General features: G+C 53.7%; 1 protein-coding gene across 18 annotated transcripts in view; it reads left to right on the forward strand.

The window, feature by feature from the left end:
• nup62l (nucleoporin 62 like) overlaps positions 1-24,398 on the forward strand; it is a 63,852-nt gene that overhangs the window by 12,548 nt on the left and 26,906 nt on the right. For 8 of the 18 annotated variants that reach the window (XM_070883191.1, XM_070883193.1, XM_070883202.1 and 5 more), the window contains exons 2-8: positions 6,164-6,467; positions 12,227-12,672; positions 14,357-14,446; positions 15,512-15,619; positions 17,301-17,405; positions 21,412-21,604; positions 24,035-24,179. In XM_070883191.1, coding sequence (XP_070739292.1) covers positions 6,172-6,467; positions 12,227-12,672; positions 14,357-14,446; positions 15,512-15,619; positions 17,301-17,405; positions 21,412-21,604; positions 24,035-24,179 — 1,383 coding nt within the window. In that variant the 5' untranslated portion in view covers positions 6,164-6,171. The other 10 variants (XM_070883197.1, XM_070883208.1, XM_070883209.1 and 7 more) reach the window with 10 other exon arrangements.

Raw genomic sequence — 24,398 nt, forward strand, 5'->3', positions numbered from 1 at the left:
CACCGGCCGAACCGTGTGTACCGTGAGAGGGCCACCGGCCGTACCGTGTGTACCGTGAGAGGGCCACCGGCCGTACCGGGTGTACCGTGAGAGCCACCGGCCGTACCGTGAGTACCGTGAGAGTGCCACCGGCCGTACCGTTAGTACCGTGTGTACCGTGAGAGGGCCACCGGCCGTACCGTGAGTACCGTGAGAGGGCCACCGGGCCGTACCGTGAGAGGGCCACCGGACGTACCGTGAGTACCGTGTGTACCGTGAGAGGGCCACCGGCCGTACCGTGAGTACCGTGAGAGGGCCACCGGGCCGTACCGTGAGAGGGCCACCGGACGTACCGTGAGTACCGTGTGTACCGTGAGAGAGCCACCGGCCGTACCGTGAGTACCGTGTGTACCGTGAGAGGGCCACCGGCCGTACCGTGAGAGGGCCACCGGCCGTACCGTGTGTACCGTGAGAGGGCCACCGGCCGTACCGCGTGTACCGTGAGAGGGCCACCGGCCGTACCGTCTGTACCGTGAGAGAGCCACCGGCCGTACCGTGTACCGTGAGAGAGGCACCGGCCGTACCGTGTGTACCGTGAGAGGGCCACCGGCCGTACCGTGAGAATGGCCACCGGCTGGACCGGGAGTACCGTGTGTACCGTGAGAGGGCCACCGGCCGTACCGTGAGAGGGCCACCGGCCGTACCGTGAGAGGGCCACCGGCCGTACCGTGTGTACTGTGAGAGGGCCACCGGCCGTACCGTGTGTACCGTGAGAGGGCCACCGTGTGTACCGTGAGAGAGCCACCGGCCGTACCGTGTGTACCGTGAGAGGGCCACCGGCCGTACCGTGAGAGAGCCACCGGCCGTACCGTGAGAGCCACCGGCCGTACCATGAGTACCATGTGTACCGTGAGAGGGCCACCGGCCGTACCGTGAGTACCGTGTGTACCGTGAGAGGGGCACCGTGTGTACCGTGAGAGGGCCACCGGCCGTACCGTGTGTACAGTGAGAGGGCCACCGGCCGTACCGTGTGTACCGTGAGAGGGCCACCGGCTGTACCGTGAGAGGGCCACCGGCTGTACCGTGAGAGAGCCACCGGCCGTACCGTGTGTACCGTGAGAGGGCCACCGGCCGTACCGTGTGTACCGTGAGAGGGCCACCGGCCGTACCGTGTGTACCGTGAGAGAGCCACCGGCCGTACCGTGTGTACCGTGAGAGAGCCACCGGCCGTACCGTGAGAGAGCCACCGGCCGTACCGTGTGTACCGTGAGAGGGCCACCGGCCGTACCGTGAGAGGGCCACCGGCCGTACCGTGAGAGGGCCACTGGCCGTACCGTGTGTACCGTGAGAGCCACCGGCCGTACCGTGAGAGAGCCACCGGCCGTACCGTGTGTACCGTGAGAGGGCCACCGGCCGTACCGTGTGTACCGTGAGAGGGCCACCGGCCGTACCGTGTGTACCGTGAGAGGGCCACCGGCCGTACCGTGTGTACAGTGAGAGGGCCACCGGCCGTACCGTGTGTACCGTGAGAGGGCCACCGGCCGTACCGTGAGAGGGCCACCTGCCGTACCGTGTGTACCGTGAGAGAGCCACCGGCCATACCGTGTGTACCGTGAGAGGGCCACCGGCCGTACCGTGAGAGAGCCACCGGCCGTACCGTGAGAGACCCACCGGCCGTACGGTGCGTACCGTGAGAGAGCCACCGGCCGTACCGTGTGTACCGTGAGAGGGCCACCGGCCGTACAGTGAGAGGGCCACCGGCCGTACCGTGTGTACCGTGAGAGAGCCACCGGCCGTACCGTGTGTACCGTGAGAGAGCCACCGGCCGTACCGTGTGTACCGTGAGAGAGCCACCGGCCGTACCGTGTGTACCGTGAGAGAGCCACCTGCCGTAACGTGTGTACCGTGAGAGAGCCACTGGCCGTACCGTGTGTACCGTGAGAGAGCCACCGGCCGTAACGTGAGTACCGTGTGTACCGTGAGAGGGCCACCGGCCGTACCGTGAGAGAGCCACCGGCCGTACCGTGAGAGAGCCACCGGCCGTACCGTGTGTACCGTGAGAGGGCCACCGGCCGTACCGTGTGTACCGTGAGAGAGCCACCGGCCGTACCGTGTGTACCGTGAGAGGGCCACCGGCTGTACCGTGTGTACCGTGAGAGGGCCACCGGCCGTACCGTGTGTACCGTGAGAGGGCCACCGGCCGTACAGTGTGTACCGTGAGCGGGTCACCGGCTGTACCGTGAGTACCGTGCGAGGGCCACCGGCCGTACCGTGAGTACCGTGCGAGGGCCACCGGCCGTACCGTGAGTACCGTGAGAGGGCCACCGGCCGTACCGTGTGTACCGTGTGAGGGCCACCGGCCGTACCGTGAGAGGGCCACCGGCCGTACCATGAGTACCGTGTGTACCGTGAGAGGGCCACCGGCCGTACCGTGTGTACCGTGAGAGGGCCACCGGCCGTACCGTGTGTACCGTGAGAGAGCCACCGGTCGTACCGTGTGAGAGCCACCGGCTGTACCGTGTGTACCGTGAGAGGGCCACCGGCCGTACCGTGAGTACCGTGTGCACCGTGAGAGAGCCACCGGCCGTACCGTGAGTACCATGAGAGGGCCACCGGCCGTACCGTGTGTACCGTGAGAGGGCCACCGGCCGTACCGTGCGTACCGTGTGTACCGTGAGTGAGCCACCGGCCGTACCGTGTGTACCGTGAGTGAGCCACCGGCCGTACCGTGTGTACCGTGAGAGGGCCACCGGCCGTACCGTGTGTACCGTGAGAGGGCCACCGGCCGTACCGTGAGTACCATGTGTACCGTGAGAGCCACCGGCCGTGCCGTGTGTACCGTGAGAGGGCCACCGGCCGTACCGTAAGTACCGTGAGAGAGCCACCGGCCGTACCGTGTGTACCGTGAGAGGGCCACCGGCCGTACCGTAAGTACCGTGAGAGAGCCACCGGCCGTACCGTGTGTACCGTGAGAGGGCCACCGGCCGTACCGTGAGAGGGCCACCGGCCATACCGTGAGAGGGCCACCGGCCGTACCGTGAGTACCATGAGAGGGCCACCGGCCGTACCGTGTGTACCGTGAGAGGGCCACCGGCCGTACCGTGAGTACCGTGAGAGGGTCACCGGCCGTACCGTGTGTACCGTGAGAGGGCCACCGGCTGTACCGTGAGTACCGTGTGTATCGTGAGAGCCACCGGCCGTTGACTGTGTACACCGTGAGAGGGCCACCGGCCGTACCGTGTGTACCGTGAGAGGGCCACCGGCCGTACCGTGTGTACCGTGAGAGGGCCACCGGCCGTACCGTGTGTACCGTGAGAGGGCCACCGGCCGTACCGTGTGTACCGTGAGAGAGCCACCGGCCGTACCGTGTGTACCGTGAGAGAGCCACCGGCCGTACCGTGTGTACCGTGAGAGGGCCACCGGCCGTACCGTGAGAGGGCCACCGGCCGTACCGTGAGTACCGTGCGTACCGTGAGAGAGCCACCGGCCGTACCGTGAGAGAGCCACCGGCCGTACCGTGTGTACCGTGAGAGAGCCAACGGCCGTACCGTGTGTACTCTGAGAGCCACCGGCCGTACTGTGTGTACCGTGAGAGAGCCACCGGCCGTACCGTGTGTACCGTGAGAGAGCCACCGGCCGTACCGTGAGTACCGTGTGTACCGTGAGAGGGCCACCGGCCGTACCGTGTGTACCGTGAGAGGGCCACCGGCCGTACCGTGTGTACCGTGAGAGCCACCATGTGTACCGTGAGAGGGCCACCGGCCGTACCGTGAGGGCCACCGGCTGTACCGTGAGAGGGCCACCGGCCGTACCGTGTGTACCGTGAGAGGGCCACCGGCCGTACCGTGAGAGGGCCACCGGCCGTACCGTGAGAGGGCCACCGGCCGTACCGTGAGAGGGCCCGGGCACTGAGACACAGTGCACGGACAGATCGAGAGGAGACCTGATTGAGATGTATAAAATTATGAGGGGCCTGGAGTGGATAGGAAGGAGCTGTTTACCTTGGCAGAGGGGTCAACAACCAGGGGGCATAGATTGAAAGTAATTGTGAGAGGGGAATTTGAGGGGAATTGTCTTCACCCAGAGGGTGGTGGGGGTCTGGAACTCACTGCCAGGAAGGGTGGTAGAGGCCGAAACCCTCCCCACATTTAAAAAGTACTTGGATGTGCACTTGAAGTACTGTAACCTGCAGGGCGACAGACCCAGAGCTGGAAAGTGGGATTAGTCTTGGTAGCTCTTGGTCGGCCGGCGCGGACACGATGGGCCGAAATGGCCTCCTTCCGTGCTGTAAATTTCTATGGTTCTAACTTTGTATCATCAGCAAACTCATACATTACACTCACTCCCTTCATCTTAGTCGTGGATGTAGATTGTGAAGAGCTGAGGCCCAAGCCCCGATCTTGCGGTACCCCACTAGTTACAGCCTGCCAAAGCAAAATGACCGTTTATTCCTACTCTCTGTTTTCTTGTCCGTTAACCAATCCTCAATCCATACTAGTATATTGCTCCCAATCTCATGAGTCCTAATTTTGTGTGATAACCTCTTATGGCACCTTATCGAATGCTTTTTGAAAATGCAAAAACACCACATCCACTGGTTTCCCCCTTATCCATCCTATTCGTTACATCTTCAAAAAACAGATTTGTCAAACACAATTTCCCTTTTATAAAATCATGCTGACTGCTAATCATATAACAATTTTCTAAGCACCCTGTTACCACGTCCCAAATAATAGATTTTAGCATTTTACCTACTACTGATCTAACTGGCCAATAGTTCCCTGTTTTTTCTCTTGCTACTTTCTTAAATAGGGGGGCTATGTTTGCTACCTTCCTATTTTTGGGGACTGTTTGAGAATCTGGGGAATTCTGGAAGATTAATACCAGTGCATCCACTATCTCTGCAGCCACCTCTTTTAATACCCAAGGATGCAGGTCATCTGGTCCAAGAGATTTGTCGCCACTTAGTCCCATTAATCTCTCCAGTACTATGTATTTACTTATACAGATTTCTTTAAGTTCCTCATTCATTCTAGACCCTTGGATCCCCATTATTTCCAGAATGTTTTTTGTGTCTTCCACTATGAAGACAGATGCAAAGTATTTGTTTAATGTCTCTGCCATTTCCTTTTTGTCTATTATCTGCAAAAGGGCATAGACAGACTAAGTGTGAGTGGGCAACAATTTGGCAGATGGAGCATAATGTTGGAAAGTGTGAGGTCATGCACTTTGGAAGAAAAAAATCCAAGAGCAAGTTATTATTTAAATGGAGGAAGATTGCAAAGTGCTGCAGTACAGTGGGACCTGGGGGTCCTTGTGCATGAAACACAAAAGGATAGTATGCAGGTACAGCAAGTGATCAGGAAGGCCAATGGTTTCTTGGCCTTTATTTCAAAGTGGATGGAGTATAAAAGTAGGGAAGTCTTGCTACAGATATACTGGGTATTGGTAAGGCCACACATGGAATATTGCGTGCAGTTTTGGTTTCCATATTTACGAAGGAATATACTTGCTTTGGAGGCAGTTCAGCGAAGGTTCACTCGGTTGATTGTTGATTCTGGGGATGAGGTGGTTGACTTATGAGGAAAGGTTGAGTAGGTTGGGCCTCTACTTATTGGAATTCAGAAGAATGAGAGGTGATCTTATTGAAACGGATAAGATTATGAAGGGGCTTGAGAAGGTGGATGCAGAGAGGATGTTTCCACTGATTGGGGAGACAGAACTAGAGGGCATGATCTTAGAATCAGGGGCTGCCCATTTAAGACTGAGATGAGGAGGAATTTCTTCATTCAGTGGATTGTGAAACTTTGGAATTCTCTACTGGAAAAGGCTGTGGATGCTGAGTTGTTGAGAATATTCATGGCTGAGATCGATAGATTTTTGGACTCTAGGGGAATCGAGGAATATGTGGATCGGGCGGGAAAGTAGATGTTGAAGATCAACCATGGTCTTATTGAATAGTGGAGCAGGCTCGAGGAGCTGTATGGCCTGCTCCCAATTCTTTTGTTATGAGAGAGAGTTTGTGTGCCCACGGCCCAGAGATCGTCCGAACTGTGCCGCGTCTTGTGCTCTATGTACAGCGTACTCGATATGCACATTATCACAGTGCACACACAGTACCAGAAATGCCAATGTTTGCCAGTAACAAGTTGATGGTTTCAGTTTGTGGTCTGTTTTCCCACAGAATTCAGAATGAGCTTTAATTTTGGAAGTCCAGCTGGGGGCAGCGGCTTCTCGTTTGCAACTCCCAAGACTGCCGCAGGAACATCGGCTGGATTTTCCTTCGGCACCAGTGCTGGAGGCTCCCAAGGAGGGTTTGGCTTTGGGACACCACAGCAGGCACCGGCTGCTGCAGCACCCACCACCTCCGCGCCAAATGCCAACTTGTTCTCCTTCACCACTCCCGCTGCCGCAACAGCACCTCCCACTGGATTCTGTCTGCCGGTGCAACCCGCAGCAACCTCCACTGCTGGAGGCTTCTCCCTCGGGTAGGTCATGCTGACAATCCTTGCACCTCTTCAATCTGCACCGGTTCCTCAGGCTGCGCAGGGCGGCGGGGGGGGGAGGAGAGAGTTTATTCTGGGTCAGTGAGCACTGCAGTAGGGGGGTGGGGGTGATGTTTATATTGCTGTAGTTCAGTTGCTGATAGTGCCGTCTATGTGTGGGTCAGTGAGCACTGTAGGGGGAGGTTTATCCTGGGTCAGTGAGTATTGTAGGGGGAGGGGGTGTTTATCCTTGGTCAGTGAGCACTGTGGGGGTGGGGATTTATCCAGGGTCAGTGAGCACTGTAGGCGGGGAGGTTATCCCGGGTCAATGAGCACTGTTGGGGCGGGTTGGGGTTTATCTCGGGTCAGTGAGCACTGTAGGGGGGAGGTTTATCCCGGGCCAGTGAGCACTGTCGGGTGGTGGTTTATCCCGGGTCAGTGAGCACTGTAGGCGGAGGGGGGGTTTATCCCGGCTCAGTGAGCACTGTGCAGGAGAGGGGTTTATCCAGGGTCAGTGAGCACTGTAGGGGCGAGGTTTTTCCCGGGTTAGTGAGCACTGTAGGGGGAGGGGGTATTTTTCCCAGGTCAGTGAGCACTGTAGGGGGGGAGTGTTTATCCCGGGTCAGTGAGCACTGTAAGCGGGGAAGGCGGGGGGGTTTATCCGGGGTCAGTGAGCACTGTCGGGGGCAAGTTTCTGTCAGGGGGTGGAGGTAGGTTTATCCCGGGTCAGTGAACGCTGTAGGGGGAGTGGATGTTATCCCGGATCAGTGAGCACTGTAGGGGGGAGATTTATCCCGGGTCAGTGAGCACTGTAGGGGGGAGGTTTATCCCGGGCCAGTGAGCACTGTAGCGGGGAGGTTTATCCCGGGTCAGTGAGCACTGTAGGGGCGGGTGGGGGTTTATCCTGGGTCAGTGAGCACTGTAGCGGGGAGGTTTATCCCGGGTCAGTGAGCACTGTAGGGGGTGGTTTATCCCGGGTCAGTGAGCACTGTAGGGGGGAGATTTATCCCGGGTCAGTGAGCACTGTAGGGGGGAGGTTTATCCCGGGTCAGTGAGCACTGTAGGGGGGAGGTTTATCCCGGGCCAGTGAGCACTGTAGGGGGGAGGTTTATCCCGGGCCAGTGAGCACTGTAGCGGGGAGGTTTATCCCGGGTCAGTGAGCACTGTAGCGGGGAGGTTTATCCCGGGTCACTGAGCACTGTAGGGGCGGGTGGGGGTTTATCCTGGGTCAGTGAGCACTGTAGCGGGGAGGTTTATCCCGGGTCAGTGAGCACTGTAGGGGGTGGTTTATCCCGGGTCAGTGAACACGAGCGGGGAGATTTATCCCGGGTCAGAGAGCACTGTCGGGGGGGTGATGGGGTTTTATCCCGGGTCAGTGAGCATTGTAGGTGAGTGGTGTTTATCCCGGGCCAGTGAGCACTGTATTGGGGTGGTGTTTATCCCGGGCCAGCGAGCACTTTCGGGGGAGGGGGTGATTATCCTGGGTCAGTGAGCACTGTTGCGGGGAGGTTTATCCCGGGTCAGTGAGCATTGTAGTGGGGTGTTTATCCCAGGTCAGTGAGCACTGTAGGGGGGAGGTTTATCCCGGGTCATTGAGCACTGTAGGGAGGGGGGGGGGGCGTGGGGAGGTTTATCCCGGGTCAGTGAACACTGTAGCGGGGAAATTTATCCCGGGTCAGAGAGCACTGTAGGGGGAAGGTTTATCCAGGGTCCGTGAGAACTGTAGGGGGGAGGTTTATCCCGGTCAGTGAGCACTGTAGCGGGGATGTTTATCCCGGGTCAGTGAGCACTGTGGGGGGGGAGGTTTATCCCGGGTCAGTGAGCACTGTCGGGGAAGAGTTATCCCGGGTCAGTGAGCACTGTAGGCAGGGGGGGAGGTTTATTCCGGGTCAGTGAGCACTGTCGGGGTGGTGGGGGTGCTGTTTATCCTGGGTCAGTGAGCACTGTAGGGGGGAGGTTTATCCGGGGTCACTGAGCACTGTAGGGGCGGGTGGGGGTTTATCCCGGGCCAGTGAGCACTGTAGCGGGGGGTGGGGGGAGTTTATCCCGGGTCAGTGAGAACTGTAGGGGGGAGGTTTATCCCGGGTCAGTGAGCATGTCGGGGAAAAGTTATCCTGGGTCAGTGAGCACTGTAGGGGGGAGGTTTATCCCGGGCCAGTGAGCACTGTAGGGGTGGGGCGGGAGGGTTTTATCCCGGGTCAGTGAGCAATGTAGGGGAGTGGTGTTTATCCCGGGCCAGTGAGCACTGTCGTGGGATGGTGATTATCCTGGGTCAGTGAGCACTGTAGGGGGGAGGTTTATCCCGGGTCATTGAGCACTGTAGGGATGGGGGAGGGGGGGGGAGATGGTTTATACCGGGTCAGTGAGCACTGCAGGGGGTGGGAGGGGATTATGCCGGGTCACTGAGCACTGTAGGGGGAGGGTTTATCCAGGGTCCGTGAGAACTGTAGGGGGGAGGTTTATCCCGGTCAGTGAGCATTGTAGCGGGGATGTTTATCCCGGGTCAGTGAGCACTGTCGGGGAAGAGTTATCCCGGGTCAGTGAGCACTGTAGGCGGGGGGGGGGGAGGTTTATCCCGGGTCAGTGAGCACTGTCGGGGTGGTGGGGGTGCTGTTTATCCTGGGTCAGTGAGCACTGTAGGGGGGGCGGTTTATCCCGGGTCAGTGAGCACTGTAGGGAGGAGGTTTATCCCGGATCAGTGAGCACTGCAGTGGGGAGGTTTATCCCGGGTCACTGAGCACTGTAGGGGCGGGTGTGGGTTTATCCCGGGCCAGTGAGCACTGTAGCGGGGGGTGGGGGGAGTTTATCCCGGGTCAGTGAGAACTGTAGGGGGGAGGTTTATCCCGGGTCAGTGAGTACTGTCGTGGGGTGGTGTTTATCCTGGGCCAGTGAGCACTTTCGGGGGAGGGGGTGATTATCTTGGGTCAGTGAGCACTTTAGGTGGGAGGTTTATCCCGGGTCAGTGAGCACTGTAACGGGGAAGTTTATCCCGGGTCAGTGTGCACTGTAGCGGGGAGGTTTATCCCGGGTCAGTTAGCACTGTAGGGAGGGTCGCGGGGAGGTTTATCCTGGGTCAGTGAGCACTGTCGGGGAAGGTTTATCCCGGGTCAGTGAGCACTGTAGTGGGAGTGGGTGTTTATCCTGGGTCAGTGAGCACTGTAGCGGGGAGGTTTATCCCGGGTCAGTGAGCACTGTAGCGGGGAGGTTTATCCCGGGTCAGTGAGCACTGTCGGGAAAGAGTTATCCCGGGTCAGTGAGCACTGTAGGGTGGCGGGGGGGGGGGGGGGTGGTTTATCCCGGTTCAGTGAGCATTGTAGGGGGTGTGTTTATCCTGGGTCAGTGAACATTGTAGGGGGGAGGTTTATCCCAGGTCAGTGAGCACTGCAGGGGTGTGGGGGGGTTTTTATCCTGGGTCAGTGAGCACTGTAGGGGGGTGTTTATCCTGGGCCAGTGAGCACTGTCGGGGGGAGTGGGGGGAGTTATCCCGGGTCAATGAGCACTGTAGGGGGTGGGAGGGGTTTATCCCGGGTCAGTGAGCGCTGTAGGGGGAGGGGATGTTTCTCCCGGGTCCGTGAGAACTGTAGAGGGGGCGGGGTGTGTGTGGTGGTGTCTGTTATCTCGGGTCAGTGAGCATGTGTGGGGGGGGCGGTGGTGTTTATCCCGGGGCAGTGAGCACCGTTGGGTGAGGGAGTGTTTATCCCGAGTCAGTGAGCACTGTCGGGGGGAGGGGGGGGGGGTGGTGGGGTGGGTCGAGGTTTATCCCGGGTCAATGAGCACTTAGGGGGAGGGGGTGTTTATCCTGGGTCAGTGAGCACTGTTGGGAGAGGTTTATCCCGGGTCAGTGAGTATTTGTGCGGGGGGGGTGCGGTTTTATCCCGGGTCAGTGAGCACTGTCGGTTGGTGGGGGGTGGTTTATCCCGGGTCAGTGAGCATTTGGGTGGGGTGGGGTGGGGGGGGGGGGGTTGCTGTTTTATCCCAGGTCAGTGAGCATTGTCGGGGGGTGGGGGGAGGTTTATCCCGGGTCAGTGAGCACTATAGGGAGAGGTTTACCCCGGGTCAGTGAACATTGTAGGGGCGTGGGGTAGGTTTATCCCGGATCACTGAGCACTGTAGGGGGAGGGGGTGTTTATCCCGGGTCAGTGACCACTGTAGGGGGATGGAAGGAGGTTTATCCCGGGTCAGTGAGCACTGTAGGGGGTGGGGGAGGTTTATCCCGGTTCAGTGAGCACTGTAGGGAGGTGGGGAGAGGTTTATCCCGGGTCAGTGAGCACTGTAGGGGGAGGGGGTGTTAACCCCGGGTCAGTGAGCACTGTAGGGGCGGGTGGGGGTTCATCCCGGGTCAGTGAGCACTGCAGGGGGGAGCTTTATCCCGGGTCAGTGAGCACTGTAGGGGCGGGTGGGGGTTCATCCCGGGTCAGTGAGCACTGCAGGGGGGAGCTTTATCCCGGGTCAGTGAGCACTGTAGGGGCGGGTGGGGGTTCATCCCGGGTCAGTGAGCACTGCAGGGGGGAGCTTTATCCCGGGTCAGTGAGCACTGTAGGGGCGGGTGGGGGTTCATCCCGGGTCAGTGAGCACTGCAGGGGGGAGCTTTATCCCGGGTCAGTGAGCACTGTAGGGGCGGGTGGGGGTTCATCCCGGGTTACAGTGAGCACTGCAGGGGGGAGCTTTATCCCGGGTCAGTGAGCACTGTAGGGGCGGGTGGGGGTTCATCCCGGGTCAGTGAGCACTGCAGGGGGGAGCTTTATCCCAGGTCAGTGAGCACGTGGGGGTGGGGGTGGGGGTGTTTATCCCGCGTCAGTGAGCACCGTAAGGGGAGGGGAAGCTTATCCCGGGTCAGTGAGCACTGTAGGGGGGGGGGGGGTTGGGTTTATCCTGGGTCAGTGAGCACTGTAGCGGGAGGGGGTGATTATCCCGGGTCAGTGAGCACTGTCGGGTGTGAGGTTTATCCAGGGTCAGTGAGCACTGTAGGGGGTGGGGGAGGTTTATCCCGGGTCATTGAGCACTGTTGGGGGTGGGGGAGGTTTATCCCGGTTCAGTGAGCACTGCAGGGAGGTGGGGAGAGGTTTATCCCGGGTCAGTGAGCACTGTAGGTGGGGGGGTGTTTATCCCGCGTCAGTGAGCACTGTAGGGGCGGGTGGGGGTTCATCCCAGGTCAGTGAGTACTGTAGGGGGATGGGGGGAGGTTTATCCCGGGTCAGTGAGCACTGTGGGGGGAGGGGAGGGGGAGGTTTTTCCCGGCTTAGTGAGCACTGTAGCGGGGAGGTTTATGTCGGCTTAGTGAGCACTGTCGGGGTGAGGTTTATCCCGGGTCAATGAGCACTGTAGCGGGGTGATTATCCCGGGTCAGTGAGCACTGTCTGGGTGAGGTTTATCCTGGGTCAGTGAGCACTGTAGGGGGAGTGGGTGTTTATCCCGGGTCATTGAGCACTGTTGGGGGAGGGTGTGTTTATCCCGGGTCAGTGAGCACTGTAGGGGGAGGTTTATCCCGGGTCATTGAGCACTGTTATGGGGGGGGTTTATCCCGTGTCAGTGAGCACTGTTGGGGGAGGGTGTGTTTATCCCGGGTCAGTGAGCACTGTTATGGGGGAGGTTTATCCCGTGTCAGTGAGCACTGTAGGGGGAGTGGGTGTTTATCCCGGGTCAGTGAGCACTGTAGGGGGAGTGGGTGTTTATCCCGGGTCAGTGAGCACTGTCGGGGGGAGGTTTATCCCGGGTCAGTGAACAGCACTCTGTGCTTAACAGAAAGCTGTGTTTTTCCACAGGATGAACAAAGCGAGTTTGGGGTTTGGTACCTCGGCAGCTCAGCCGGTGTCTGGCTTCTCCTTTGGTAATGTACCTGCTGCCAACGCCGTGACTGCTGCCACCACCACCAACACCACGTCCTGCTTCTCACTGACCTCGGCATCGACAGCCCAGACTGCAGCTCCAGCAGCGTTCAGCTTTGGCACCGCCCCGGCACAGCCGGCTGCCGGGGGCTTTGGACTGGGCGTCTGCTCCACAGCGCAGCCGGCAGCTTCCACTGGCTTTGGATTCACCGCGACCCCGGCGGCCACGACCCAGACCACTGCAGCCGGCGGCTTTGGCTTCGGCACGTCCACCAGTGCAACACCGACACCTGCACTTGCTGGCTTCAGCTTCGGCACTCCGGCAACCACAGCGTCAGTCCCCAAACCGGCAGCACCAGTTTCCCTTGGGGCTCAGGCTGCAGGTAGGTACATCTCTCTCAGGGTCGCTTTCATTTCTTCACTCCCCACACTGGGGGGGCTCAGTGAGAGGCTGTTTAAATAGCTTCACTCCCCACACTGGGGGGGCTCAGTGAGAGGCTGTTTAAATAGCTTCACTCCCCACACTGGGGGGGCTCAGTGAGAGGCTGTTTAAATAGCTTCACTCCCCACACTGCTCAAGCTGAGCTCTTGCTAACATGTCAGACGGGGCAGGAGCTGTGCTGTCCTCCATTATGCAATAGCCTGAAGCTATTTGTTTTCTGCGTGTGTCAGTGCTGGCAGAGGCTTCATTTACTGCCAGGCCCTAGTTACCCAGGAGCAGAGGCAGGAGGTGACAGCTCCTTTGGCAGTGGTTCACTGATCCTGTGCGGACAGTGTTGAGAATCAGCTGTGCAGCATGGGACAGGAGTCTCACCTCAGTCAGGGGTGAGGTTTCTCCTGAGACCATCTGTAATCATTTCTTATCTCATAAACCTGTGCAGCCCCTTGGACATTTCACTACATTAAAGGCACTATATAAATACAACATGTTGATCTTTCCTGATACCAGCTTGTTAATTGGCAGGTTTATCAAATTCCCAAGTTGCCATGGTGGGATTTGAACTCCAGCCCTTGGGGTTGCTGGCCCAGTACTGAGACAGCCACACTACCAAACCCTAGTACTCAGGGCTCATACAGAAGGGTGAGGTAGCAGAGGATGATGGGTGCCCATGGTATGGTGTCCAGGCACACTTTGCTGGCTCCCATTCCACAGGTGCCATGGGAGAGAGTGGATGGGTGTTCCTTTCCTTGAGTGAATATTGACACCACTGTCAGCCAATGAGTTAGAGGCAGGTGCAACTTGATTCATGGCCGAAACTATAGCAGTCATCAAGTACAGCAGGATTCATTCTGCAAAATACAGTGAGTGCAATTAAAGTAAATGCATGCAAATTACATGCGGAAAAGTCAATCCGTCACTTCCAGGCGTGATTGACGCATTTACCTAATCATCTCCATTCTGATCAGGACTTGTGCTTTCACCACACCCAGCCTTTCTCTATATCCAAGTATTGGCATGCTTGTCGCAACCTTAAACACCATCAGAATCCACTGCCACCTTTCATCTTCTTATCAATACCTATTGGGCACAGTCGCAATTAGCTCCGTATACTTTAACATGTAATGATTCTGGTGTAATACCCAATTCATCAGCCCGAGTGCCAGACATACACCCATGTGTTGGACTGCTCAAACTGCTCTCCAAGTTTGGAAGGATAATCAAGGACTACTTTTGGAACTTTCTGCACTTCAAACAAAATTAAATTTCCCACCATTGCACTTTGCTGAGATCCACATTGAAAAGCTGAGCGTAGTAACCCCGCAATTGCTGATCAGAATGCAGGTGATTGGGTCATTCCCCCATCTGGAGGCCGCACTGCTGGAAGCGACATTGATTTATGCACACTTTGCAGCAACTTTAATAGCATTTACATGCAATTGATGTGTGAAATAATTGCAAAGTTCTGTCTCTGATGTGTGGCTGGTCCTGTTTGAAGCACAATGTAATTCGAAGTTATGGAGAGGGTGGAGGGTCCTTCCATTTGAGGAGTGTAGACCTGTTTGTGTGTTGCTGTAATTATCTCACGCTCCCTGTTTTTTTTGACTTTGTATTTTTGCCCCTCTCAGGTTTTGCCTTTGGTCAATCGACAACGGCACCGTGTGTCACCACATCAGCTCCCGCAGCTCAAGGCTTTTCCTTTGGCTCGAAGCCAGCAGGTGGGTGCTGAGTCTGAGCTTGTGAACGACTGATAATGGAGTGAGGTGAATGAACAAATCCTTTTCATACATCAAATGGAAACTAGCAAGCTATGCTGCTTGATCAGTAAGTGGTTACACTGGCATTGTGCTTCCTACCTCAGACCTGTGCAGGGGCATAGCACTGGCTACTGGCTTCCACCCACATCATGGGCCAGCAATGTGGAGCTATGCCTCAATCACTCACTATACCATCCAGAGTGTTAGCGTCAGCCCACGTGTGTCAGTGCAACGTGGGAATGGCGAGACGGTCCATCTCGTTCACCTCCTCCCATCCTGGTAGGCACATAATGCAACAATAATGGAGTTGCTGACTGATGGCAACCAATTTCTATCAGAGTGTACAACAGACCCAGACATGAGGCGAGGAACAAGCCAGTAGTGGAGAGATTTGGTCCAAAATCACCTGTTCCTCCCAAGCAGTGACCACACTGGACACAGACCTCGAGAGCACTGCACAGTCTGATTGCAGCTTCCTCTGACCTATTCAGCTCTCCTTTTAGACCTGGAGTCGTTCCCGTCCCTGTAGCGTGGGATCTACCCCCCCACCCCCCCCAAACAGTGATTGGTTTATTAATTGCCCCGTTTACAGCAGCACCCAGAGTCACTGCTCTTGTGCCAAGCTCTGTCAGGGTTCTTTTCACTGTTTAGATTATGATTTCAGTGCTGTGTGTGGGGTCGTTGTCTGTCGGGTGCTGGTTTACTTGACCTTGTCGCAGCACAGAGTTCCTTTTCAATAAGTCATCAACTTTTAATGACTTAGGAACTTTAGGGTCAGTGTGGGATGATTTCCGCTGTTACTGTGTAACAACCCAGTTGGGACTGACCTGCCAGCTGAGTGAATAGTAACAACCTGCACTTCTCGTGGTTACCGTCCCAAGCAGTAAGAGGGGCGGTAAGGTACTGAAGTGATGTAAACACACCCTGAAATGATAGTGCAGCTGCTAGCCCTGATTGGCTGGTCTGTTGTTCTGGGAGGCGTTCCTCGTCAATTAATACAAAGACTAATGGATTCTTTCTCTGCAGGGGTGACCACAGGAGCGGCAACTGGTGTACCTGCAGCAGGCCCAACGCTGTTTGCCTCGGTAGTATGCTCGGTGCCCCCTGCCTCCGCAGTGACGACCGGCTTCACACGTGAGTCAACAACAGATACTTGGAACAGCAGTAGTTATAGAATCCTACACTTCCAAAATACAATTAGTACATCATCTTATTCCACATACACACTTCTCGCCTTGAGTTACAGCACAGGGCCCTGAGGCCGGGGATGTTGCTGAGTTACAGTTTGTAGGAGGCTGCCAGAGTATCTTAACTTCTTGATCAGTCTGTAGCCTGAAATTAGGCGTTACACTTGCAACTTGTTACTTCCCTTGCTTACGGGTGAGGTTGGTAAAGGACGGGGTTCAGTGTCCAGAGTGACTCATCACATGCCTGGTTCAAACAATGTTACTGAGAACTGCGAGCACTTTCAAGGCCTGCATTGTTTTGGAAGAGACACTTCAGTTAAATGAGCCAATCTCCTGTTTCGTTTTAATTTCCTTACGAAACGTTTGTGGATTTTGGCCTGCTTTATATGGTATGAGAGTGTTCGTTGTTCAGGTGGTATTCCAGTATTGAAGGTTTGTGTAGGCCATGCTGCGACCCGGGTTACTTTGTGTATAAAATCATGATTCAGATCCCAGCAAATGAACGCTCCTGTCTTGGCACATAGAGGGTGCCCATGAGCTGATTGAAGCAGACTCAGGCAGGAGACAAGAATCTGCATATCACTTCTGGGGCGACAGAGAAAGTGGAACAAAGCTTTGTGTATAATTATTTCCCTGGAGATGTCTTGAGCATTATTGGGACAGCATCTCATTTCGATCTCAGTGAAGCGCAAAGTGTAAAATCCTCCAAGTGTTTGACCCGAGCATTGAAACCACCCATCAGACTGTGATAGTGTAGAGGGAGCTTTACTCTGTATCTAACCCCGTGCTGTACCTGCCCTGGGAGTGTTAGATGGACAGTGCAGAGGGAGCTTTACTCTGTATCTAACCCTGTGCTGTACCTGCCCTGGGAGTGTTAGATGGACAGTGCAGAGGGAGCTTTACTGTGTACTAACCCCGTGCTGTACCTGCCCTGGGAGTGTTAGATGGACAGTGCAGAGGGAGCTTTACTGTATCTAACCCCGTGCTGTACCTGCCCTGGGAGTGTTGGATGGACAGTGTAGAGGGAGCTTTACTGTGTATCTAACCCCGTGCTGTACCTGCCCTGGGAGTGTTAGATGGACAGTGCAGAGGGAGCTTTACTGTGTATCTAACCCCGTGCTGTACCTGCCCTGGGAGTGTTAGATGGGACAGTGTAGAGGGAGCTTTGCTCTGTATCTAACCCCGTGCTGTACCTGCCCTGGGAGTGTTTGATGTGACAGTGTCGAGGGAGCTTTACTCTGTCTCTAACCACGAGCTGTACCTGCCCTGGGAATGTTTGATGGGACAGTGTAGGGGGAGCTTTACTCTGTATCTAACCCCTGTACCTGCCCGGGAGTGTTTGTTGTTGACACTGGGTACCTCAAGTGAAAAATGTTCCATTCCCAAGCACTGACATCCTTCACCTTGATGAGCACAAAATTCGCACAGCCCATTAAATCTTCAGCTAGACAAGCTGCAGGCTTGTATTGTGTACCGTCCATTTGAACCCAGCATGGTTTAGAACTTACTAAACGTAACTATAAGTTCGTCATGTTAAGGACGGATCTTTTGTTCTGAGCCTGTATATCTTCAGATTCTTCAGTAACCTGTTTGGTGGATTTTGCTGACCCAGTTGTGTTTGTATTTAGTGCCCAGTTCTGCCACTCCTGTTCCTGCTGCCTCTGCAACGTCTGCTCCATTTGGGTTTAAGCCGACAGGTACAGCCTTGCCTGTCACCACAGCTACAACCTTGGGTAGGTACTGATACTGACGTGGAACATACAACTCTCGTCCTTCCATAATTGATATGGATGCAAGGAAGTAACACATTACTGCTCCAATAAGAACATAAGAAATAGGAACATTTGGCCCCTCGAGCCTGCTCCGTCATTCAATAAGATCATGGCTGATCTGATCATGGACTCAGCTCCACTTCCCTGTCTGCTCCCCATAACCCTTTATTCCCTTATTGCTCAAAAATCTGTCTATCTCTGCCTTAAATATATTCAATGACCCAGCCTCCACAGCTCTCTGGGGCAGAGAATTCCACAGATCTACAACCCTCTGAGAAGAAATTTCTCCTCATCTCAGTTTTACTGGCAGTCCCTTATTCTGAGACTATATCCACTAGTTTTAGTTTCTACTGTGAGTGGAAATATTCTCTCTGCATCCACCTTGTCGAACCCCCTCATTATCTTGTATGTTTCAATAAGATCACCTCTCATTCATCTGAATTCCAGTGAGTATAGGCTCAACCTATCCTCATAAGTCAACCCCCTCATCTCTGGAATCAACCTTGTGAACCTTCTCTGAATTGCCTCCAATGCAAGTATATCCTTCCTTAAATACAGAGACCAAAACTGTACGCAGTACTCTAGGTGTAGCCTCACCAATACCCTGTACAGTTGTAGCAGGATTTCTCTGTGTATATACTCTATCCCCCTTGCAATAAAGGCCAACATTCCATTTGCCTTTCTGATTACTTGCTGTACCTGCATACTAACTTTTTGTGTTTCATGCACAAGGACCCCCAGGTCCCTCTCTACTGCAGCACTTCGCAATTTTTCTCTGTTTAAATTATAATTTGCTTTTCTATTATTTCTACCAAAGTGGATAATCTCACATTATCTCACATTTTCCCACATTATACTCCAATTTGCCAATTTTTTGCCCACTCACTTAGCCTGTCTATATCCCTTTGCAGATTTTTTGTGTCCTCCTCACAATTTGCTTTCCCACCCATCTTTGTATCATCAGCAAACTTGGCTACATTACACTCGATCCAAGTCATTAATATAGATTGTAAATAGTTGAGGCCCCAGCACCGATCCCGATGGCACCCCATTAGTTACTGTTTGCCAACCAGAAAATTACCCATTTATCCCGACTCTCTGTTTTCTGTTAGTTAGCCAATCTTCTATCCATGTTAATATATTCCCCCCAACCCTGTGAACTTTTATCTTGAGCAGTAACCTCTTATGTGGCGCCTTATCGAATGTCTTCTGGAAATCCAAATACACCACATCCACTGGCTACCCCTTATCCACCTTGCTTGTTACATCCTCAAAGAACTCCAAATTTGTCAAACATGACTTCCCTTTCATAAAACCATGCTGATTCTGCCTGATTGAATCATGCTTTTCCAAATGTCGCTACTGCTTCCTTAATATGGACTCCAGCATTTTTCCAACGTCCGATGTTAGGCTATAGTTTCCTGCTTTTTGTCTGCCTCCTATTTTAAATAGGGGTGTTACATTTGTGCTTTTCTAATTTGCTGGGACCGCCCCAAAATCCAGGGAATTTTGGTAGATTGCAACCAATGCATCCACTATCTCTGCCGCCACTTCTCAAGACCCGAGCTTGTAAGGCATCAGGTCCAGGGGACTTGTCCGCCTTTAGTCCCATTATTTTACCGAGTACGACTTCATTAGTGACAGTGATTGTATTAAGTTCCTCCCTCCCTATAGCCCCTTGATTATCCACTATTGGGATGTTTTTAGTGTCTTCTACCGTGAAGACCGTTACAAAATATTTGTTCAACGTCTGCCATTTCCCTGTTCTCCATTACTAATTCCCCAGTCTTATACTCCAGGGGGCCAACAATTACTTTAGCCACTCTTTTCCTTTTTATGTACCTGTAGAAACTCTTGCTAGCTGTTTTTATATTTTGCGCTAGTTTACTTTCATAATCTATCTTCCCTCTCAATCATTTTTTCAGTTTTCTGCTGACTTTTAAAAATTTCACAATCCTCTGGTCTCCCACTAGTCTTGGCCACATTGTATGCCATTGTTTTCAATTTGATACCCTCCCAATTTCTCATTGTAAGTGGTGCCTGTGAAGCTGACGATTAAAGGGGAAGTCTATGCTGAGTTTAATTACAGGTGTTGCATGGTGCTTGCACCATGGTCGAGGTTAGTCGACCGTGTCAGTTTGCCTCAGTTAGTAGAAGATTGTGCGTTAACGTGCCACTCCAGGAGCACACGTTGAGTGCAGGGCTGGGAGCTGCTAAGCTCGTCAGGAGCAGCATGACCATGACCTGCCGAATCCCCAATATGCACACCACTGTCAGCAACTGTAGCGGGACCTCGGTTTAAGGTCTGACCGAAAGACGGCCCCTCAGACAGTGTAGCACTCCCTCAGCACTGCACTGGAGTGTCAGCCTAGATTTTTGTGCTCTGGTTTCTAGAGTGGGATTTGAACCCACAACCTTCTTCCTCAGGCAAGTAGTACCCACTGAGCCACGGCTGACACTATAATGTTAGAGTGACAGGATATCTGAAGGCCCAAGAGGTCATAGAGTCCAGCCATGTGACTTGACTCCCTCCCATCCTCAGTTTCACAAGCTACATCAAGAAGAATGGATTAGTGCTATTTCTGATAAAGGAGACCCCTTGACTACCAGTACTGGATGAGCAGAACTTTTCTCCGATTAAATATTGGGGAGACCGAAGCCATTGTCTTTGGTCCCTGCCACGAACTGCGTTCCCTAACCACTGACTCTATCCCCCTCCCTAGCATCAATCTGAGGGTGAAGAAGACAGTTCGCAACCGAGGTATCACATTTGACCCCAAAATGAGTTTCCAGCTACATATCCACGGTATAACTAAAACCGCCTGTTTCCACCTCCATAATATTGCCCGCCTCTGCCCCTGCCTCAGCTCTTCTGCTGCTGAAACCCTCATCCTTCCCTTTGTTACCTCCAGACTTGACTACAACAACTCACTCCTGGCGGCCTTCCACATTCCACACTGCGTAAGCTTGAGTTTCATCCAAAACTTAGCAGTCCTGTACTAACCCGCAGCAAGTCAAGATCACCCATCACCCCTGTGCTTTCTGACCTACAATGGCTCCCAGTTAAACAATGTCTCAATTTCAAAATTCTCATCCTTGTTTACAAATTACTCCATGGACTTACCCCTCCCTATCTCTGTAATCTTTGTCAGCCTCACAATCCCATGAGATGACTGCGCTCCTCAAATTCTGCCCTCTTGAACATCCCTCATTATAACTGCTCAACCATCGGTGGCCATGCCTTCAGCTGTTTGCGTCCCAAGCTCTGGAATTCCCTCCCAAAACCTCTATGCCGCTCTACCCCTCTTTCCTCTGCTTCTGCTGTGTAACATGCATGTAATGCTGTGTTGCAACTTCCACAGGTTGGCTCCTCATTTTCAAGTCCTGCTGGCCACCAGTGTCTGCTCTTGAGCTACCTGCTAGCCACCAGGGCAATTTACTGGCCTCGGAGTAAAGGTTGCACTCTGAGTGAGGGAGGAGGCTTGAGAGCATATTTCTTTCGCTCCTTGATTTTAATTGTCTGTTCTTTGTAACAGTAATATTGGAATATGTACCCAAATCCATATCCACAGCAAGCTGTGCTCGAACTCCAACACAGACTAAAAGGTAGTATTCCATTAGCGCCCTCTCACCTTGTGGTTCCCCGCTACCTTGCTCTTCCTGGCCTGGGATGCTCTGCCTCTGCCTGACATGGTCCACCATTATCTGCTCCCAACGCCACTTCCATTTCTTGCTTCGACTGTTCAACTCCCGATCTTTAAGCTTTTTTCACAAAGCAACCTTTTCTGCAACCTTCAAGGACTGGTAGTTTCAGCTATGCAGCCGAGTATTCCTGGAAAAGAGGGTTGGGTGGAAGGGACTCTGTGCAGGCAGTACGTGATCACTACGCAAGCAATTCTGGTTCAAGCAGGAAGGGATGTCGCTGATGTTGGGGCAGAAGGTTACAGCCACTCCTTTTGTTTTGTAGCTGGCACCTCTGCCGCTGCCAACACCAGCGCTGGGTTTTCCCTGGGCCTGAAGACCCCAGCGAGTTTCTCCCTCACCCCAGGACCGGCTGCGACAGCCACCAGTGTCTGCACCACGGCTGCTGCTACCACCACTGCTGTTTGCACCACTGCTGCCACCATCACCACCACTACTGCCGCGGCCGTCACCAGCAGGTAAGACAATCCTTCTTCAGCCTGCGCAACATAGTGGGGTGAGTTCGCTTCCCTGATGTTTGTGCAATGTCTTCCCATCACTACTTGCGCCAGTAAACAGCAGAATGGTCAGGCAAATTGAGAGGGAAATAGTGGTCTCATGGGAGGGGACGTTGGGTATAGGGGGAAACATCGAAACATAGAAAATAGGTGCAGGAGTAGGCCATTCGGCCCTTCGAGCCTGCACCGCCATTCAATGAGTTCATGGCTGAACGTGCAACTTCAGTACCCCATTCCTGCTTTCTCGCCATACCCCTTGATCCCCCGAGTAGTAAGGACAACATCTAACTCCTTTTTGAATATATTTAGTGAATTAGCCTCAATAACTTTCTGTGGTAGAGAATTCCACAGGTTCACCACTCTCTGGGTGAAGATGTTTCTCCTCATCTCGGTCCTAAATGGCTTACCCCTTATCCTTAGACTGTGACCCCTGGTTCTGGACTTCCCCAACATTGGGAACATTCTTCCTACATCTAACCTGTCTAAACCCATCAGAATTTTAAACGTTTCTATGAGATCCCCTCTCATTCTTCTGAACTCCAGTGAATACAAGCCCAGTTGATCCAGTCTTTCTTGATATGTCAGTCCCGCCATCCCGGGAATCAGTCTGGTGAACCTTCGCTGTACTCCCTCAATCGCAAGAATGTCCTTCCTCAAGTTAGGAGACCAAAACTGTACACAATACTCCAGGTGTGGCTTCACCAAGGCCCTGTACAACTGTAGTAACACCTGCCTGCCCCTGTACTCAAATCCCCTCGCTATGAAGGCCAACATGCCATTTGCTTTCTTAACCGCCTGCTGTACCTGCATGCCAACCTTCAATGACTGATGTACCATGACACCCAGGTCTCGTTGCACCTCCTCTTTTCCTAATCTGTCACCATTCAGATAATAGTCTGTCTCTCTGTTTTTACCACCAAAGTGGATAACCTCACATTTATCTACATTATACTTCATCTGCCATGCATTTGCCCACTCACCGAACCTATCCAAGTCACTCTGCAGCCTCATAGCATCCTCCTCGCAGCTCACACTGCCACCCAACTTAGTGTCATCTGCAAATTTGGAGATACTACATTTAATCCCCTCGTCTAAATCATTAATGTATAATGTAAACAGCTGGGGCCCCAGCACAGAACCTTGTGGTACCCCACTAGTCACTGCCTGCCATTCTGAAAAGTACCCGTTTACTCCTACTCTTTGCTTCCTGTCTGCCAACCAGTTCTCAATCCACGTCAGCACACTACCCCCAATCCCATGTGCTTTAACTTTGCACATTAATCTCTTGTGGGGGACCTTGTCAAAAGCCTTCTGAAAGTCCAAATACACCACATCAACTGGTTCTCCCTTGTCCACTCAACTGGAAACATCCTCAAAAAATTCCAGAAGATTTGTCAAGCATGATTTTCCTTTCACAGGTCCAAGTCAGCATGGATTTATCATGTCACCTCTTTCCAAAGGCGCTGCTGTGACATCCTTAATAATTGATTCCATCATTTTACCCACTACCGATATCAGGCTGTAATTCCATGTTTTCTCTCTCCCTCCTTTTTTAAAAAGTGGGGTTACATTGGCTACCCTCCACTCCATCGGAACTGATCCAGTGTCTATGGAATGTTGGAAAATGACTGTCAATGCATCCGCTATTTCCAAGGCCACCTCCTTAAGTACTCTGGGATGCAGTCCATCAGGCCCTGGGGAATTATTGGCCTTCAATCCCATCAATTTCCCCAACACAATTTCCCGACTAATAAGGATTTCCCTCAGTTCCTCCTTCTTACTAGACCCTCTGACCCCTTTTATATCCGGAAGGTTATTTGTGTCCTCCTTAGTGAATACCGAACCAAAGTACTTGTTCAATTGGTCAATTGGGTATGCAGGGGGGGAGGGGGAATTGGGTACGGGTGGGGGAAGGGGGAGTTGGGTATGAGTGGGGGGAGTTGGTAGTTGGGTACGAGTGGGGGAGGGGAGTTGGGTATGAGTGGGGGAGGGGAGTTGGGTACGAGTGGGGGAGGGGAGTTGGGTACGCGTGGGGGAGGGGGGGGAGTTGGGTACGCGTGGGGGAGGGGGGGGAGTTGGGTACGGTTGGCATTTGCCTTGTTAATTTTCTGTGCTCACACAGAACGTGTGGTCGCATGCTTGATGACATCAGTGGTTCTCCATTATTATTATTTGAGCATCTATGCCTACTCCTGTCATGTGTCCAGTCAAAGAACCTAACAACTTCCTCCCCAAAAGGAAACTATGTGGAGGACTGCATCTGTTGGGAGGGAAGGGACAGGTTATATTGGGGCCAATCACAACTGTGGGAGGATTTGTGTTGAAAGGAGATTGTCACGGAAGTTAGCCCTGGTTTGAAGCAGGTTTGACTGTTGACCATTCCATTTGCAGTGCCCCTCCGGTTATGTCATACGCTCAGCTGGAGAGTCTGATCAACAAGTGGAGTGTGGAGCTGGAGGATCAGGAGAAACAGTTTCTGCACCAGGCTACGCAGGTCAACGCATGGGACCGCATGCTCATCGAGAACGGAGAGAAGGTGGGCCCGGGGCAGAAAACACGATTCATATCGAATGGCTCCCATTTGTCCAGAGGGACAATACCTTTCCAACAGCATGGTTCTTTCTCTTGCCCCCTCCCCCAATCTCCCCATTGATTTAGTGGGAATCGGCTGGGCTTTCAGGTAGTTAAAGATCGCTGTTACTTGATACTGTCCGACAATAACGTCACAGCTCTCCTTTGTGAAGCATCTTGTCTG

This window comes from Pristiophorus japonicus, chromosome 6 (assembly GCF_044704955.1).
Source record: "Pristiophorus japonicus isolate sPriJap1 chromosome 6, sPriJap1.hap1, whole genome shotgun sequence".
In the NCBI taxonomy this organism is placed as follows: domain Eukaryota; kingdom Metazoa; phylum Chordata; class Chondrichthyes; family Pristiophoridae; genus Pristiophorus; species Pristiophorus japonicus.